The sequence below is a fragment of the Artibeus jamaicensis genome, unplaced genomic scaffold, assembly GCF_021234435.1.
Source record: "Artibeus jamaicensis isolate MK-2021 breed Jamaican fruit bat unplaced genomic scaffold, CSHL_Jam_final contig_387, whole genome shotgun sequence".
Classification (NCBI taxonomy): domain Eukaryota; kingdom Metazoa; phylum Chordata; class Mammalia; order Chiroptera; family Phyllostomidae; genus Artibeus; species Artibeus jamaicensis.
Window position 1 is genome coordinate 16,944,749 of NW_026521812.1, and position 17,264 is coordinate 16,962,012.

Sequence of the window (17,264 nt, forward strand, 5' to 3'; positions counted from 1 at the left end):
TGTCTATGTTGTCTAGGTTATTAAAAGGTTGAGAAAGTATTAAAATTATCAAATGGTCACAGTAAGCATCATCCTGAAGGTTAAAAAAGGTAACAGCAACCAAACGTAGTAAGATTTTTTTCCCCCTTGGAAAATGGCAAAATTGGCCCACTGCGGCTGCATACTCATGAACATTTTTTCTTTGCAACCAGCGAAGTTTTTGGTGGAAATTAAAGCGCCATATGTTGATTTGTCACTCATTGTTCTGCGTGCCACATCCTTGTTCACTAGCCCCTTTGACACAGGCTGCAGCGAAGAGGGGGGCCCCAAAAAGGGATTTGGAATGGGGTCCAGAACTCAAGATGTCTAGGAAATATTGGAGAGACATATAAGATGTTCTCACCCCTTCCCCCACAGGTGTGAGTTGGGGGAAGGGACACATGGAGCAGGAACATGCAGGGCTGTTTTGTACAGGCACAGCCTTGCAGCTAATCCATGGCATGGTCATTTCACATATCTATAGCCTTTGGAGGATCACTTGGATATGTTAAATACTGTGGCCATGCTTGGAGCCAGGGGGATGGAAGTCATTTCCCCCCAAGATGTAACTGGGGGGCAGGTCCTCCGAGTTACAGTGCCTGGGTGGGAGCTTGAAGATTGGCTCCATGACATGGGGCCACACCTGCCCAGACTCAACGATGGCAGCCCAGTAAACTTAGAATAATACAGGAATGCTGGCAGGTGTAACTGATTGTAGGAGGAGTTGGAAATGGGGCTGCAAATAAGGACTGGTGTGGGGAATTAAACCCAGACACAGCAGCCATTGGTGGAGAGAGCCAGGTGCTTTTTTGGCAGAGTGCAGACCTCCTCTTGGTTTTGCTAGGGAAAGAGATCCACGTAGTTTGGCCAGAGTGCAGACCCCCGCAGCTCTGGTGAAGGAAAGAAGAGACTTTGCCTGGAAAATGGCTACAAGGAACTCTTGCCAATAGACCATGAGAAGGTGCCACATGGCTTTGGATTAATTGGAGATCCTGCCTGGACGGGGACACACAATGAACGGTGGCAGGAGCCTGGATCCCAGACATTCAGACATTCATTTCCTGAGTTAGGTACCCCAAATTAGGGCAGGGGGAGAAGGAAGCACTGTGGGCATCTGTGGGTATCCTAAAGGACTTTGATATTTTAATGAAGACATTAGGTCACTACTTTAAGTCTGTATAGCATGAAATAAACATTTGCTTTCTTTTTCACAAATCTCTGGCATTGAGAGATGTCTCTCCAAGAGGGTGGGGGACATAAGGAACCTTGGCCCCTGCTTGTTCCGTAACACTTTCCCGGCCCTGGTCTCATTCTTTTCTTAATGAGCTTAAAATAGACTTTTGGCAGAATTAACTATTGTATACTCTGTAAGTGCTACCTAAATTCTTTTACTATAACAGTCTGGTACTTCACAGGGAATGAAAAAAAAGTGACAAATGTAATGTCTAGAGACAGGTAATTTCAGGCATCACAACTTTAACCGTGAGGACTGTTTTGCTCTCTGGCAGCTACAACCCGAAGGCGTGGGAGGTGACTACTTCTGCACTCTCTGTAGTAGAGAGGGCTATGGACGCTGCAAGATCTGGACATGACCAAGGATTAGCCATCTAAAAAAATTCTTGACAAATGGTCCAAAGTTACTGATGTGAGTTAGAGACAAATCTATTGTTAAACTGACTTGCTGACTCTTGGCACAAGTCTTTCTTGCAAGTTATAACTGCTGAAGTGTACTTTTTCTAGGCCTGGAGAACTTTAAGTGTTGAAGAGCTAAATTTCGTTTTGCAAGTTCTACACCCATCTCAATCCTAAATTCCCTTTACAGGGTTCACGTTACCTTTCCAATGCAGTGATGGATGGCTGCATTGTCCTCCACCTGTTGCAGGTATTCTCTCCTTTATCCCGTTCTGGATATAATTTAAAAAATGTAATTTGTTGTCCTTGGTTTATTATCTCAGCTTCAGTCTGAACATTAATATTTATTTTTCTGTCAGGCTGGCACCATTTGTTTGTCAGAGATTAACATGCTTTCCGTTCTGCTTAGTCTCAGAACAGAAAACACGAATAATATTAGACTCAGGCATTCTCTAGGCTGTACTTACCAACCAATTGGTTTACTCCTATAGCCTTGTTTTATTGCTTTGCATTGCACCCTTTTGTTTTTCTTCCTCAACTTTAGACACAATTTTATTCTTTATGCAGACCTCCAAAAGAGCTGATAGGTTCTCTCATCCTCCTATCCTAAAGAAGAACCTATTATTTTGGTCTGCGCAGGTCATACTGCCCTGTGAGAAGTAGTGGCCTGGTCCTGACGTAACAATCTTACCATTTCTCTAGGCATTCAGCTCAGACACCAACAGGCCAGACCACCCACAAAAGGGTTCTTTGACCTTCCTTACTCAGCTGCCCCCATTACTCTTGCAGCTGCTTCTGCTTTATCTCCAGTTGAATCGTTTCTTTAAATCAGTTTTCATTATTTAAAACAAGCCCAGATGACCTGTATTCCTAATTATTCAGTTCCCTGCCACATGGAGTCACAGTCTGAGCCTGGGATATCTGATTTTGCTTCAGATACACATTCCCTGGCTTGACAATCTCAAGATGTATCAGGCATTTCCACATGTGTTCCCACGTTAACTTCATAATCCTGACATAAGTTTTACTATTTCCTTTTAAATAGTGGTGAAAACAGAGGTTCAGAAAGTTGAAGTAAATTGCCCAAGTCGCACAGACTTAAGTTTCCTGATTTCAGGCTATCTTCTGTACCACATAACTACTAAAAATGACATAAAAACAAAACCCTATTGATGTGCACATGCAGTCCTCAGATGGTTCTTAACCCGTTCATGAATGGTTTCTGAAAGGCATTTTTTATCATTTATTTTAATTAATAGGCGTTTCCACATCACGGATTAAAACACTCCTGAATTTACATATGTAATCTTGATGTTTGCTGCATAAATGAGTAAAAGGAGCAGTCTGTTTGTAAACAGAAGTACTGGGTTGGCCAAAAAGTTCTTGTGGTTTCTTCTGTGAAATAGAAGATAAAATGAAATACAAATTTTCATTTTGACCAACTATGTTGGTTTGGATATTTTGAGTATGTCAGCTATCTCCCACATGATATAATGTAGATTGTTTTCATTTAATGTCATGATTTGAACACTATTAACTTCAACTGGTCTACCCAACCATGGAGCATTGGCCAGCAAGAATTCTCTAGCGCACAACTTTGTAAACCACTTTGGGCACATTTGATCAGTCATGGCACCTTCTCCTCACACTGCACAAATCTTTTGAGGGGTTTCAGTTGCATTTTTACTTTTTGAAATAATAAAACACGATATGCTGAAAATAATGTGTATTTCCTTCCATCTTTAATATTAACATGGTTACACAAAAATTTACCAATTTTGATGTTTTCTTTTAATGCACACTGATATGATAGCTGTCACAATACAATCTAACAAAACTTTCTAATGAAGTTAAAGACAGCTAGGTACTACTAGAGCCATCTTCTAGAAAAACCAAATGAACTTTTTGGCCAAACCCATAAATGCACCAAAAGGAGTTTAAATATAAAATTTTGCTGCTAAGAAACATAAAGAAATACATCTATTAAACTTAGAAAATGTTCTTAGAATATTTTTTAATTCAACATGGTGATTCCTTTTAACTGGCATTTAGGAATGTATTCCTTCTCTATTCATTAAACTTTGTTAAACTTTATTAAGCTTTGATCTTTACCAAGAAAGTACCAAGGCCAAAGTACTAAGAAAGTTTTGTTTTGCGTATTTTTTTAAGTGAGTCTGAGAACGGGTGCCTGGTGCCAGAACCTGATTGTCAAGCATTCTGTGCTGTTGTACTTCTTTTACGTAATGACTCAAATTTTCTACCGGCCCAGATAGCTCATCTTCCACTAAGTTTACTTGAACTAGCTTTTATTTTTCTTTCTCCATTTTGGCTTCCTCAGCATAAGAGAGAGAAATTTGCTAAGTACTCAAGGTGAACATTTAAACCTGACTATGAAGAAAGAGTAGACCTGCTTATTGATGCCTCTAGCCCATGTCTCTTCCAAGAAGACCAGACTTCATTATCTACTGCAGGACTCCTGTGATTGCTGGTTCTCTATTTCACTCTTCCAGGTAAGTTCTATGTTATAGGTATGCTTTAATATTTTTTATAAAACTGTCAGTTACTTTAGGACAGAGCTTGTATGTTCATTTCTCATCTCTTATGTGTCTTAGCATGGTGTGATTATGAAGTTGAAGAGTGGTTTTAGATTAAGAAGTTGCACCAGTCTAGAACCAATGTTGGAAGATTTTACCAGTCAACTAAGAGCATGCTTTTTGGTGTCAAACTTGGGCTCATGTACAGACTCTGTTTCTTAGTAACTATACAACCTGGAGGGATTATATGTGGTTGCTGTAGCGAGTAAATAAGGCACATCAAATAGCCTGGCAGGGAGTTGGCACTCATTACTATTATATTTTTACCAAATTTATGAGAACAATTCTAGAGACCATCAAGAATTTACCTTTTTGAATATATCCAATATGGACTGGACCATGCCTAAGGATTTTCAAGGGCAGCAACTGTTCCACACTAGGTGTTTTCTCTCAACCATATCCCAGTCTTGCACTAATCTGGAAGCCATCTCTATGACAACCTTGTTATCAAGAGCCGGAGAAGAGGTAAGCAATGCTATTGCAACATCACATTTAAAAAAACAGCTATTCATGTCAGTTATATCCAAGGATATAGTTTGACATTCCACTTTACGCTGATCTGTTACATAAAATAATCACATGGATTTATTTTTTTGCATTCAAACAAGTTCACTAAAAGTATGTGTATAAATACATACATTATATATGCTTTAAGTATGTATATAAAGTTATTGTGGGAGTAATGAGAGAATAAGAGACTAAGATGGAAGTGATAATTTCAATTTAGAGTTTAATAAACTCAACTTGAATCTTACGTGGTAATTCTAGGTTCACTGAAGTCTTTGCTACCTCCATATTTTAAACACCAAATTCTGACAAATTATTTGACGGCGGTGCCATTCAGGTCTTTCCTCTTCAGGTGAGACCAACAGTGGCCTGCAGAGAGAATCCCATCGCCTTTGACAATTGTGTTTAGGTATCTTTTAAAAGGATGATGAGTGTTTGCCTGTGTACTAAGATGAAACTTAAGTCTTGTGCCTACTTGCATAATTTTCCTGCTTTGCTACTCACAAATTTATTTAGAATATATAGCTTTCTTCTCTGAGATTCTCTTTTTAATATTTATATTGCCATTTTTGGATGATCTTAAATCTTCATGTCCAATTAGAAACACTGGCATTTTTAGAAGTGAAATAAACACTTTAATTACAGCATTCATTATTATCGCTGACTATCCCTTAGAAAGGTGGAAGCAAACTTGGAAATAAACTCTAACCTCCTCTTTCGACAAGGTAGGAAAAACTGAGTTCAACTTAGGTGGTTCAGCTGTTCAGATTCTTTAGGTAGATACTAGTATAAGTAGGATCAGAACTTCTTGAGTGAATTTTTTTTTACTCCATAGTGGCATGAAAAGTGCAATTAACTTCTCATTTTTCATATTTACAATAGTAGTTTATATGCATTTAAAGATGGATTGTTCTTTGTCATTTACAAAATAAACATGTGTAAGGAAAAATAGGTTTATTTTTGAAAGAAATCAAATGTGTACTGCAAGTATACAGGAGACAGCATCTGTCACTTAGCCCTGCACTTGATTTGTATGCTCATCATCATATTCCACTGAGATTTGGAAATCAATTCCAAACACATTATTATATTCTTATTAGGTATCAAAGAAAGCTACTGACTTTGAGAAAACAATTTCAGTAACTATTTACCTACCCTGAGATACTCATCCCCACCACAGATATGGAATTATTTTTGAGCATTTAAAATCTTTAACAAAATATTTATCTTTTCTTTGTATATATCAATATGCTAAATTCTCTGCTACAGTCCAGGTAAAACAATGATGGTGATCAGTGTGTTCCTGTTATTGTTCATGGTGAATGATGGAATTAGAACATAAGAAGAGCCAGGATTTATATTGTAAACGTTTCTGCCTCCAAAGGTCCTACAACAAACAGCCGTGAATAGGACTGCACAGCACACAGAACACAATAATCCCGGATGGTCCTTATAATGATAAAGCCTTCTAAAGCAGTTTTTCTCACTTTCTTTTCATTACCACCTGCCCCACCCAAGGAGAAAAAATTCACTCAAATTTAATTAATAAATTTAGCTTTAAATTATATGTCTCCTTAATGAGAAGTATTAATGCTACAAAATAAGATTTTTTGGGTAATGTTGAGCTCTGTGGGGCTGGAATCCATTGTGTTCTCTTTTATTTTTCTTTCGTGGGAACCCTAATGGGCAACATTGGAGGTTGAAATAGTAGGCTTCTGGTGTCCTCTCCGTTCCACACAGGCTGTGTGGCATCAGAAGAAATCCCGTCTCCATTCCTTGCTTTGGAAAACAAAAGAACAGCATAAAACCTGATACCTTGGAAAAATCATTTACTGTCACTGGACTCAGTGTCCTTGGGTATAGAAGGGGTCAACATGCCTCTCTCTCCCCAGACCAAATGAACCAGTCTCTGGTGGTTATGGTCAAGCCAGTGGTTCTCAAACTTTAGTGCGAATCACACTGTTATTAAACACAGATTTCCAGAGTTCCTAATTCTGTAGGTCTTGGGTGTAGCCTGCAAATCTGCATTTCTACCAGTTCTCAGGTGATGCTATGACAGTGGTTTGGGACCACACTTTGAGAGCCACTGGCCTAGGCTTAGGTGTAAATATGTGTGTGTATGTGTGTGTCCCCAGGTGAATTCTAATCTCAGAACTACTGGTACACAAAACAGTAGTAAGGTGATTTTCAGTTCTAAGATACTGAGATCTTGATATAATCAGTTATTGGGCATCTAGAGAAAGAGGATCTGTGGAAAAAACATCAATTTCTTGGTCAATTTTCATTAAGAATTTGTTCCTATAAAGCATGTTTTTTTTTTAAATTAACATTTTACAGTACATTTGCTGCATATACAGTTCTTCACTTCATTGTTCAGTAAAGGTCAAGTTATTTGGTTGTCAGTGATTCGCCATTTGCTAAGACTAGCGGAGGACTTGGATAGTAGCCAGCTGTTTTTGAATTGCTTGAGGAGAACCTTGTAAATTTGTAGTCCAGGGGTAATTCTGGAAAACAAAACAAAATACAACAAGTTGACCACTATGCCATTCAGATCTCTCCTCTGCTGATGAGATCAACAGGGACCCTTTCCTTCAAGTTACAGGGCTGATTTCTTTAAAAGGAAAATTATTGGTAAAAGGAAGACATATGTTTAGGTTATCTTTCTTTAATGTTATATATGTAAGCATGGAACAAAATGAAAAAAATAAACTGTTTGTTTGAAACCAATGAGATATTTCAATGAGTAGGAAGTACTGACATACACTGGATTAGTATACTGTCATAGAAGGGTTTTTTGCAAGGTCACACATATGTTAGGGTTGTTGTCGTCATCATCATCATCATCAGATAAATATCTTGCTTTTTCATTCATATCCCTTCTGTGAGGCAGAAAATGCAGCTTGGTGTTGTCATCCCCAGTTTAGGAAAGAAGAATCTGAGGTTTAAAAAACTTCAGACTTTTACTTCTCAACTGGTGCTAAAACAACCAGAAAAGCTGGATGAAATATAAACATCAAAGTGAAGTCACTGGAGAGCTGAAGAGACAACCAAGACGTGAGAACACACGATTCCTGGGAAGGGGTAATAAGCAGAAACGTGAGCCTTTCCTGCCACAGCTTTTCCCTTAGGCATTGAATTCTGTCTGGGGGTGGGGACAGTTACTGGCACAGAAAAACCAGTACAGCATTTGTCATCTTTCAGGGCTGCAGAGGAAAACTGAGGGAGTTTAAAGGAGGGGGTGAAGAAATGGACTCAGCTGGTTTTGTCCTCCAGCCCTTTCCCCAAGTCTAAGGGGACCTTCAGGAAGCTAAGGAGCAAGCAGAAGCACACACCTCTGTAAAGCAGAGTGGGGTATTCGGCAGTTTCTTGGTGCTGAAAAAGAGGGAAGAATTAACTTCTGAGAGAGGAAGGGGGCCCAGGTGAGTGTCTTAGATTTTCAGAATATATTTCTGAAAACAGAATTTATTATTATGAAGTGATTATCTTTCGTGTTAATGGATTTATTTTCTTTAATGTCTACTTTGTTTCATATCAAAACAGAGGGCTCTAACTTCCTTTTGATTGGTGTTACTGTGGTATCTCTGTCCTCTGACATTCAAACCTTCAGTGTCCCTGTGCTCCAGCGATGTCTCTTATCGACAGCCCATAGTCGGGTTTTATTTCCTTCAGGATTTTAATTGGAGTATTTAGCCACCACCTACATAGAATGTAATTGCCCAGGTTAAATCTATGATTTTACTGAATGCTCTCCCTTTGTCTTGCTTACTAATTTTTTAAAAAAGATTTCATTTATTTTAAGAGAGAAGGAAAGGGAGAAAGAAAAACATTGACCAGATACCTCCTGCATGCCCCCAGTCGGGAGGGGGGTGCTGGCCCACAACCCAGGCATGTGCCCTGACCAGGAATGGAACCAGTGACCTTTTGGTCAGCGCAACAACACCCAACCCACTGAACCTCACCAATCAGGGCAGCCTTGCTTATTCTTAATATTCTTTTTTTCTCCCTTTTTTAAATTTTAAAGTTATTTTACATAATTAGAGCAGGATGTGTAGTATTACAAGTCTTTTGATCACAACACACGTTTTTCACTTGCCACTGTCATACTCTTACCCTTTATCATACAATACAAGGACTTAAATACTTGAACTCCAGCTGTCCCTCCTTGGGATTTACATGCCATTATTGTCATGTTTTCAAATTCTCCATTTAAACTCCATAAGACTTAATTTTTTATTGCTCCCAACAGGATACATCCCTTTAATTTATTTACATGTCTGTCCTTTTGTTTCCCTACATTCCCATCTCGTACGTCCAGTCTTCCAACAGGGACCATTCTTTCTTTTGCTGAACAGCACCCTTTAGTATTCACTGTAGTCTCGGTCTTCTGGGGATGCGTTTCCTCCATTCTTGTCAGTCTGAAAATCTTTTGACCTGTTTTCGGGTGTACTAACTCACTTTTCAGTTGTGTTTAATCTGCTGTTAAACCCGTCCATTAAGTTCTTAATACTTCAATCATAAAATTTCCATTCTTTTTATAATTTTACGTTTCTACTGAATCTCTCATTTCTGTACTTGGCCATAGTAAAGCTGGTTATTTCTGTTAGTCTCATATCCTTGTGTGCCTGGCTATTTTTTATTATCTGCTGAAGCTTATATTGTTTTTAGGAATCATTTGAGTTCTAGAATGTTGTATTCCTCAAGAGAATATTCATCGGTTTCTACCCAAGGTGCCTTGGGGTGTTACCTATCCAGACTCGCCTGAATCCCACTTTAGGAATTCACCTAATTTAAAGCTGAGCTTCAGTCCTACTTCTCATTCCTCCTTCCTCTGAGCTAAACTCCTTCAGGGTCTCCACACAGACTGAGAGGTCCCCTGGCCCATCCCTCCGCTGGCAGGCTCAGCTCAACCCGCTACCTTCTATCCCTGTAGGCTCACAAAGCTACTAAAAGGCCCCACTCCCATTCTTTGTGCTCTCTGTTGAATCAGAAAATGCTCAGGGGAAAAGCAGCCCCCATCCTCGGCCCCCTTCTTGGCCTGCTGAGCTTAGCCTCTTATCCTGGTAATTTTTCCCTACCTTTATCCTAAGACTCCAAACAGATTAAACAAAATTGCCCAGCTTTTGTCGTTGGCTCCAGGAGACAGGCGGCTCCTAATTACCTAGAATGTCATATCTAGATGTTTCCTGGAAAAACAAATGTCATAGAAACATTTCTTTTTTTTAAAAGGCAAGAATTCTAGTAATTAAGGTCATTACTGTCCAGTAACGGGTCAAGACTTACAGGTATTTTCTCCCTTACCTGCTATTGCTTCAATACTTGGAATTGCAATAGTGCTGTAAGTACTGATTCTCTTGCAGGACCATGTACAAACTGATGAGTCTTCTGTATTTTCCAGTCCAGAAATGGAGTCAATAAAAAAAGAGCCCCATTTATTAGATAATGAATATAGAGGCTTTGCCTTCTGTCCCTGCAACAAGAGAACAGAACAATGAAAACTGTGATTAATGTCCAATCTCAGAAGTTTTTCTCCCACCAAGTAAATCAAAATAAAAAATCTGAAGGAATTTCAGTTGTTTTTCTTAACCAAACTGTATACCATATAGAAAGTAAAGGCTTAGACTTCCTTTAAAGCATCCTCCCCTGGCTGTGTTGGGAACCCCTCTGTATCACTGGAGTCGGGCCTGGATGCCGTCCAGCATGTTTTCCTTGACCTCCTGCACTCGGGGGTGGGGTGAGGTCCCTCCTCCACCTTCCCACACCCTGAGTTTATGCCTAATGCACTACTTCCCCTACTGTCTCACAACTATCACACCATACTTTTTACCCTTGAAGCTGAATAACTACATAAGGCTAAGAACTTTCTTATGTATTAATGTATCCCTAAGGCTTAGGGCCCAGGACAGAGCAGACAATAGGAATTGCAGACTAAATTAAAGACCCATTCAAAAAGTACTTTGGTGTTTTATAAGTATGGCATAAAATTAAGAATTGAAAAAATCCTATCCCATCCATATAATCTGGCTGATAAAGATCTGTGCCATTCTTTTGTGATGCAAATGTCATTTTGGGGCTCACGGAGTCCCAAATATGCCTAGATTCACAGTTCTTTGTCCTGGAACTCACTTTGTAAAGCAAGATGAAAATATGTTTGCAGGTGATGGTGTTTGAAAATCATTCAGTAAGAACCTATCTGGATTCACCAGAGACATTTAAGAGCAGAATTAGAATATGAATATCTATACTCATGTGTGTACATTTAAGGTGTATTGCAATATAATTTCTCAATGTCCAAGTAGCAATTTATAGGGTAAATTTTATGTAGTTAACTATCTTTTACAAAATAATGAGTCTACAAAAAATGATGCACATCACACGTATAGAAAATGGCCTGCGAACAAGTGATGGAATCTAGGCTCCTCCCTACTCCTATAAAGAGAGGAAAACAGACATATCTACCCTTCTTGTTCAATGTAATATGGGTGCAACTGTGGTCTAAATAGTTGTGTTCCTCCAGAATTTGTAGGTTGAAAGCTTAACCTCCAAGGTGTTATTAGGAGGCAGGGAGTCCTTGGGTCGTGAGGGTGGATCCCTCCTGAATGGGGTCAGTGCCCTTACAGAACAGACTCAGAGAGCCTCCCCCATCAGGCATGTGAGGACGTGAGGGTTCAGTGAAAAGAGGGTGGTCCTGAGGGAGCAGGTCCTCACCAGGCACTGAACTGACCAGCTCCATGACCTTGGACTTCCAGATTTCAGAACTGTGAGAAATAAATGGTTGTTATTTATCAGCCAGCCAATATATGGTTATAGCAGCCCAAACAGACTAACAGATGTAATCTTTGTTCATCTTGATGTTGGGGTGTTTAATTACTCTTTTTCTCAAATATATCATTAATCAAAAGAAATCATGCTGTTTTTTTAATCCTCACCTGAGGACTTGCTTATTGATTTTAGAGAGGGGAAGAAAGGGAGAGAAACATCCGTGTGAGAGAAAGAGATCAACTGGTTGCCTTTCATATGCACCCTGAGTGGGGACCGTATGCGTCCTCACTTGGGACGGAGACAACCTGAGCTCGTGCCCTGATCGAGAATCAAGACTGACTTTTCAGTTTATGAGATAATGCTCCAATCAACTGAGACACACTGGCCAGGGCTGATGCCATTTTCTGAACATCCACAAGAAGCACTCCTATTTTAGTTTAGGACTTTACCAAGTTCCTGTCTTCTCTTCCCTTTCTCTAGTGTCTATCCTGTAGACAGACATTCACCGGTGTCCCAATCTTCCTACGGATATGGTGCACACCCACTGAAAATGTACCTGCCCTTCAATGTTTACTTCACATTCTACATTCTTTATGAAATTTTCCCTAATTCTCCTCAATGAAGTATCTGCCATGCCTCATTTAAGTTATTTTTTAATAACTCACATTCTCTCCAGGCAGTTAGGCTTTATTTGCATATTCCAGTCTCCACCCTCTTTATCCTTAGTCCATAACGAATTCTGTAAAAAGGAAGTGTGTAGGGCCCAATGATAAATCCCTGATAAACTTAGCAGTCAGTCTTGCACAAGTTAAAAACTCAGCATGCGCATATGTCCAACAAGAGAACAGCGTTAGAGTGGCTATCTCCTGAATGAATGGCCTTACTGAGAGATCTCTGCCAATCCAATAAGCTCACTTATGTTGGCTACTTAGGGTAAACATTGTGAGTGTTCTGAAATATGTGGAGTTCACTAGGAAGAAACATAATTTCTTTCCACTTTATTTTGGGAACTAAAATCTTCAAGCTGTTGACTCACCATTTCCAGTCTAGAAGCCAGTGATCAATTCTTTGTTTACGGTGTGCTTATAACTAATTAACAAGAAAAAAAGGATGGGGGGTAGGGGGGTTACTGCAGGCACCCTGCAGGGGGCACCGTTCCCACTGACTGCTCATTTTCTCATTACTGCACCTCCGTTCTCAATCATTTGAAGAAACCAAATCTCTCTGTACTGAAAGCCTTTCCCAAAGTCACTCAGGTTTGCTGGAAGGTGGTTTTAAAGCTCTTTCTTAACTCAAGTAAGTCCCAAAAAAACTTCCCATGTCACACTGAAGACTAAATGCTAATCAATGGAAATTGCATAGCAACCTGATGCTTTTATCCTAACATTTTGTTGGGCCTGGTTATAGTTATTTTTTTTTAATAATAGATTCTATTTTAGAACAGCTTTAGGTTTACAGATAAATACAGCAAAAAGTACAGAAAATTCTTATAGGTTTCCCCCATGCCCCAGACTCCGCTCTGCCTCTCCCACTAACATCCTGCATTAACTGTTGTGGTACATTTGTTACATCTGTTTAACCAATACTGACACATTACTATTGACAAAAATCCATTGTTTACATCTGAGTTCACAGTTTAGGTTGTGTAATTCTATGGGTTTTGACAAATGCACAGTGGCAGGTGTCCCCCATTGTGGGACCACACAGAGTAGTTTTGCCACCATGAATGTCCTGTGCTCCCTCTATTCACTCCCCTCCCCTCAAACCCACAGCACTCACGGCCCTTTTCACTCCCCTTTCCAGGCTGTCCCCTGGTTGGAATCAGACAGTATGTAGCCTTTTCAGGGCGCCTTTTCAGATTAGCTTCTTTCACTTAGTAATATGCACTTAGGTTCTTCTATGTCTTTTGGTGGCTTGATAGCTTATTTCTTTTTTATTGGTATTTTTTCATATGATATTTGTTCTTTGGACTTGAGGTTTTCCTTCTTTATAGTTGTTCCACTGGGATGAATTTAGAAGTATTCATTTTATTTTCTGATCTTTTCTGTTTAGCATTATTTCCCCTTTCTAGATTTATGGTACCTTTTACTTTTCTTTACCTCATGTCTTCACCTAAGTTCACTCGGGAGGCTCAGGAGTTAAGTCTAAAGGAGCTACTGATGTGGTTAAGTTAGACCCATCAAGAGAGCACAAGAGCTTTTGTGGCCAAGGAGAAGAGAGAGGGTGTAACTACTGTGAGTTAGGATCTGGCAGCCTCAGCACCAAGCAAAACCATCCAGGCTGCCACAGACGGCACTGGATGGAAGCAGAGGGCAGGGAAGACAGATCTGTGTTATCTTGGCATCATTTAAAAATTATCAGTAAGACCAACTACAGATCGGAGACCGCAAGACCGCAATAACTGCTAACAGATTTCATCTCTGGGCACAAACCAACCCTTTCTAAGACAAGAAAGAAAGCGCTAAAGGGAACTCTTACCTCATATTTCCCCTTCTTCTCTAGGGGCTCCGATTCCTCAGGCTTCCAGTCCCTGTCCCCTCTGAGCTCTTCCAGGATGAGGACTGTCTCCCAGTTACTATAGTGACGGGCTGGGAAAATATCTGAATGCATGCTGTCCCCAAAGTAAACAACCTGTAGGTCAGACAGAAAGTTCTGTTTGAGGCATTAGAATCGTGAAAAAGAGTGGTGGTCGTTTCATGGAAGACAAAACAATTCCTCTAAAAGTTGTGTAAATGTCTTAAACTCCTTTGAATAACTACAAGTGACAGTCAACTTGCCCCATTTGGTCTGCAGTGTGCCAGGTTTATTTTAAGAAGTTACACAATGCATACACAGGTAGAAAAAAGGCAGAGAATAAGTGATTTTGATCATTTTTTTCCTGGAGAAGCAAGGGTCTGTATGTGCCCTAGTAAACCTGCCCCTAGAACTGAAGAACTGGTGAACTATTACAGGCGACTGTCACAGTGGGCCAGATGAGCACCAGTGCACACCACAGCCACTTCCCCAAAGCTGCCCAGGCTCCTTCGGGTTCTGCTGAAACAGAACTTCTGAGAGTGGGGGTGGGCGAGTGGACTCTGCGAAGCTCCCCTGGTATTCGCAGACTGTGATACTCATTGATCTAGTCCACACGCCTCTTACAGGTGAGAACACGAGGTAGAGGGAATGTGAGTTCGAACCTGCACGTCCAGGTGCACTGTCCACTAAGCCCCTCAGCCATTCCCAGGGGGCTGTCCCAACACAGGCGCCCGTGGAGCAGGGCTGATACCCACTGACCGCTCCTGCCCACAGGGCTCCTGGCAAACCTTTTTCAGAGGAGGGGTCCTGCTGTTAAAAATGTATCGATGTCTAACATCAACCATGTGACCAGGATGGTGTCCAAAGCAAGTGGGTCTTCAGGCTGGTCTGCATTGTAATTTCAGTTATTGCTTATTTCACACATAAAAACTTCCTTTAGGGACCATTACTAGGATCTCATTCCTCCAGTATCCCGCACACTAATCCGGTGCATCCCCTAGATCTGCGGCCTCTTGCCTGGAATTTCTGCTCTTTCTGTTTCAGAAAAAGACCTAGTCTACAAGAGCAAAGGAAAGGCCTAGTCTCCTAAACCAGAAGGCAAGAGCACAGACTGGAAGATAGGCAGAGGCAGATTATTCTTCCCACAGATAACTGCGCTAAACGCATTTAGAGTCAGGGTTGGTTTTACTTTATAATAGTTTATGTCTGCAAGTGGGCATCAAGGACCCCGCCTCTGTGGGAAAATACCTTGGGTTCAGGTTTGCCAGTCATTTTCTTCAGAAGTTCGTAAAGGTGGACAGCGTTCCCTTGGGAGTACCAGCCGGGTTTGTCCAGAGATGGCAGTGCCTCCTGCTCCTCGTCATCCTCTGAAAATACAGTTTGACAGTCATGCACCTTAGTCGGCTGGGAGCACCCGGTCGGGCAGACCACACTCAGGCTGCAGGGCCTGTATTAGATGGGACCGCGCAGGGGCGGGAGTCAGCGGTCAGTGAGCCCCTCCTGCTACGAGCACTTTGCAAACATAGAAATAAATAATATTTCTGTGTGCAAAAGTTTAACAAAAATTTGTGGAATGGAGTAATTACAGATGTAGAGCAGGTATAAAGCACAACAAATATGAAAGGACTGCAGATAAAAATTTGAGTACTTAGGTATGTACTAAGTTTGTGAAGAGAGAAAAACATTAAAATTATTTTTCTGGCTTAATACAAAGAGCATTATTTAAGTCCTTCATAACAGACTGTTTCTTAATATCAAGGATTTCTACTAGACCAGGGCTGCTTAACATCGACACCCCTGAGGTTTGGGAGCAGGTGATTCTTTGTTGGTGGCAGTAGGGTGCCTAAGCAGGAGGCTGTTCAGCAGCCTCCCTGGCCTCTTCCCACTAGATGCCAGGAGCATCCTGCCTCCCAAGTCGTGACAACCAAAAAATGTCTGCAAACATCGCCAAATTTGCCCTGAGGAGCAAAAGTTTCACAGGGAAAAACCAGTATCCTAGACCATTTCATCAGCATATATGCATATCCTGATACCTTCAGTTAAAAAAATAAAGCCACATGCTCTTGATCTTATATTGTGTTTCAGTTCAAAGCTCAATTCTTTGACTGTCTTTACAGCTTAGGTTCTGCAAAGAGGTGTCCATTCTCATTGGTTCCACTGTCTCCAGTCAACCCTTCAAGACACTGCCGTCTGCTCTCTCTCCCCCACTGCTCATCAGGACACCGGCCATCTCCGTCCGGCCCACTCCGAGGGGCTTTTCAGTAGCACTGCCCTAAGGACCACTCGCCTCTTTCCTCTCTGGCTTCTGAACACTGCACTCTCCTGTTGCCCCCACTATAATCTGTCTGCTGCTAGGCTGCTGTCTTGCTTCTTTGTCCTTAAAGTCAGAGTGTGTCAAAGCTTGCTCTGGGTCTTTTGCCTATCTACATCCTTTCTATATTTGATCTCGTGTAAGCCCATGGCTTCAATACCTCTCTATGTGCCGATGCCCCCCCAGTTTACGTCCTGAGCCCACACCTGTTCTTTTGGACTCCAGGCTCGTTTATGTAATTTCCTAATTGACAGCTCTAGTTAGACGACTGTGAGGCATATTAAATTTAATATGATGAAAAGTGAGCTCTTAACAGTCATAACCACCACCCACCCACACTCCTCTTCTGTATTCCTCCCCGTGGCTCTAAGTGGGATCACCATGTGCCCAGCTGCTCATTGAGAAAAAAAAAAACAAAACGAACAACCTGGAAGTCATTTTCAAACATTCCTTTCTTTTCATCTGCTCCTACAGCACCCCCAAGTCCTGCGTTTCCCACCTCGACAATGTTTCTTCAATATACAGGGTGGTTTACAGTTGTTTGTATGGAAATAATAAACAATAAGACAAGGAAAAACTCTGTGATTAGCGCACCCCGACGGTAAGCCTGCTCCTGCCGCTGGGTGTACTTCTCTGTCTCCAGGACGACTGCCTCAGACCCAGCGACCACAGTCTCTCACTTGGGACACTGCAGTGTCTGGGTCTTCCCCTCTTTCTGTCCCTCCTCATGTCCAACCCATTCCCCATCTAGCAGCTAAAGGTTCCCTGTATCAATCTTCCACCTCAAGTGAATAGCTTCAGATGGCTCATGGGATAAAACCCAACCCCCTTTCCACAGAGTCTGAGGCTGCCTGGGGTTAGGGGCTCCCTAAGCCCACCCCTCACCCTCCCATGACTAGGTGCCAGAATCGCAGGCCTCTTCTGTCACT

General features: G+C 41.2%; 1 protein-coding gene across 3 annotated transcripts in view; it reads right to left on the bottom strand.

Annotated features, from left to right (window-relative positions):
* Window positions 1-4,957: 4,957 nt before the first annotated feature.
* Window positions 4,958-17,264, bottom strand: part of NT5DC1 (5'-nucleotidase domain containing 1) — a 118,059-nt gene continuing 105,752 nt past the window's right edge. For 2 of the 3 annotated variants that reach the window (XM_037158086.2, XM_037158085.2), the window contains exons 9-12: window positions 15,273-15,391; window positions 13,989-14,141; window positions 10,050-10,218; window positions 4,958-7,255 (exon numbers count right to left, since the gene is read on the bottom strand). In XM_037158086.2, the coding sequence (XP_037013981.2) occupies window positions 7,140-7,255; window positions 10,050-10,218; window positions 13,989-14,141; window positions 15,273-15,391 (557 nt within the window). In that variant the 3' untranslated portion in view covers window positions 4,958-7,139. Of the gene's footprint in view, window positions 7,256-8,566; window positions 9,935-10,049; window positions 10,219-13,988; window positions 14,142-15,272; window positions 15,392-17,264 lie in introns of those variants that run through there. The other variant, XM_037158087.2, reaches the window with a different exon arrangement.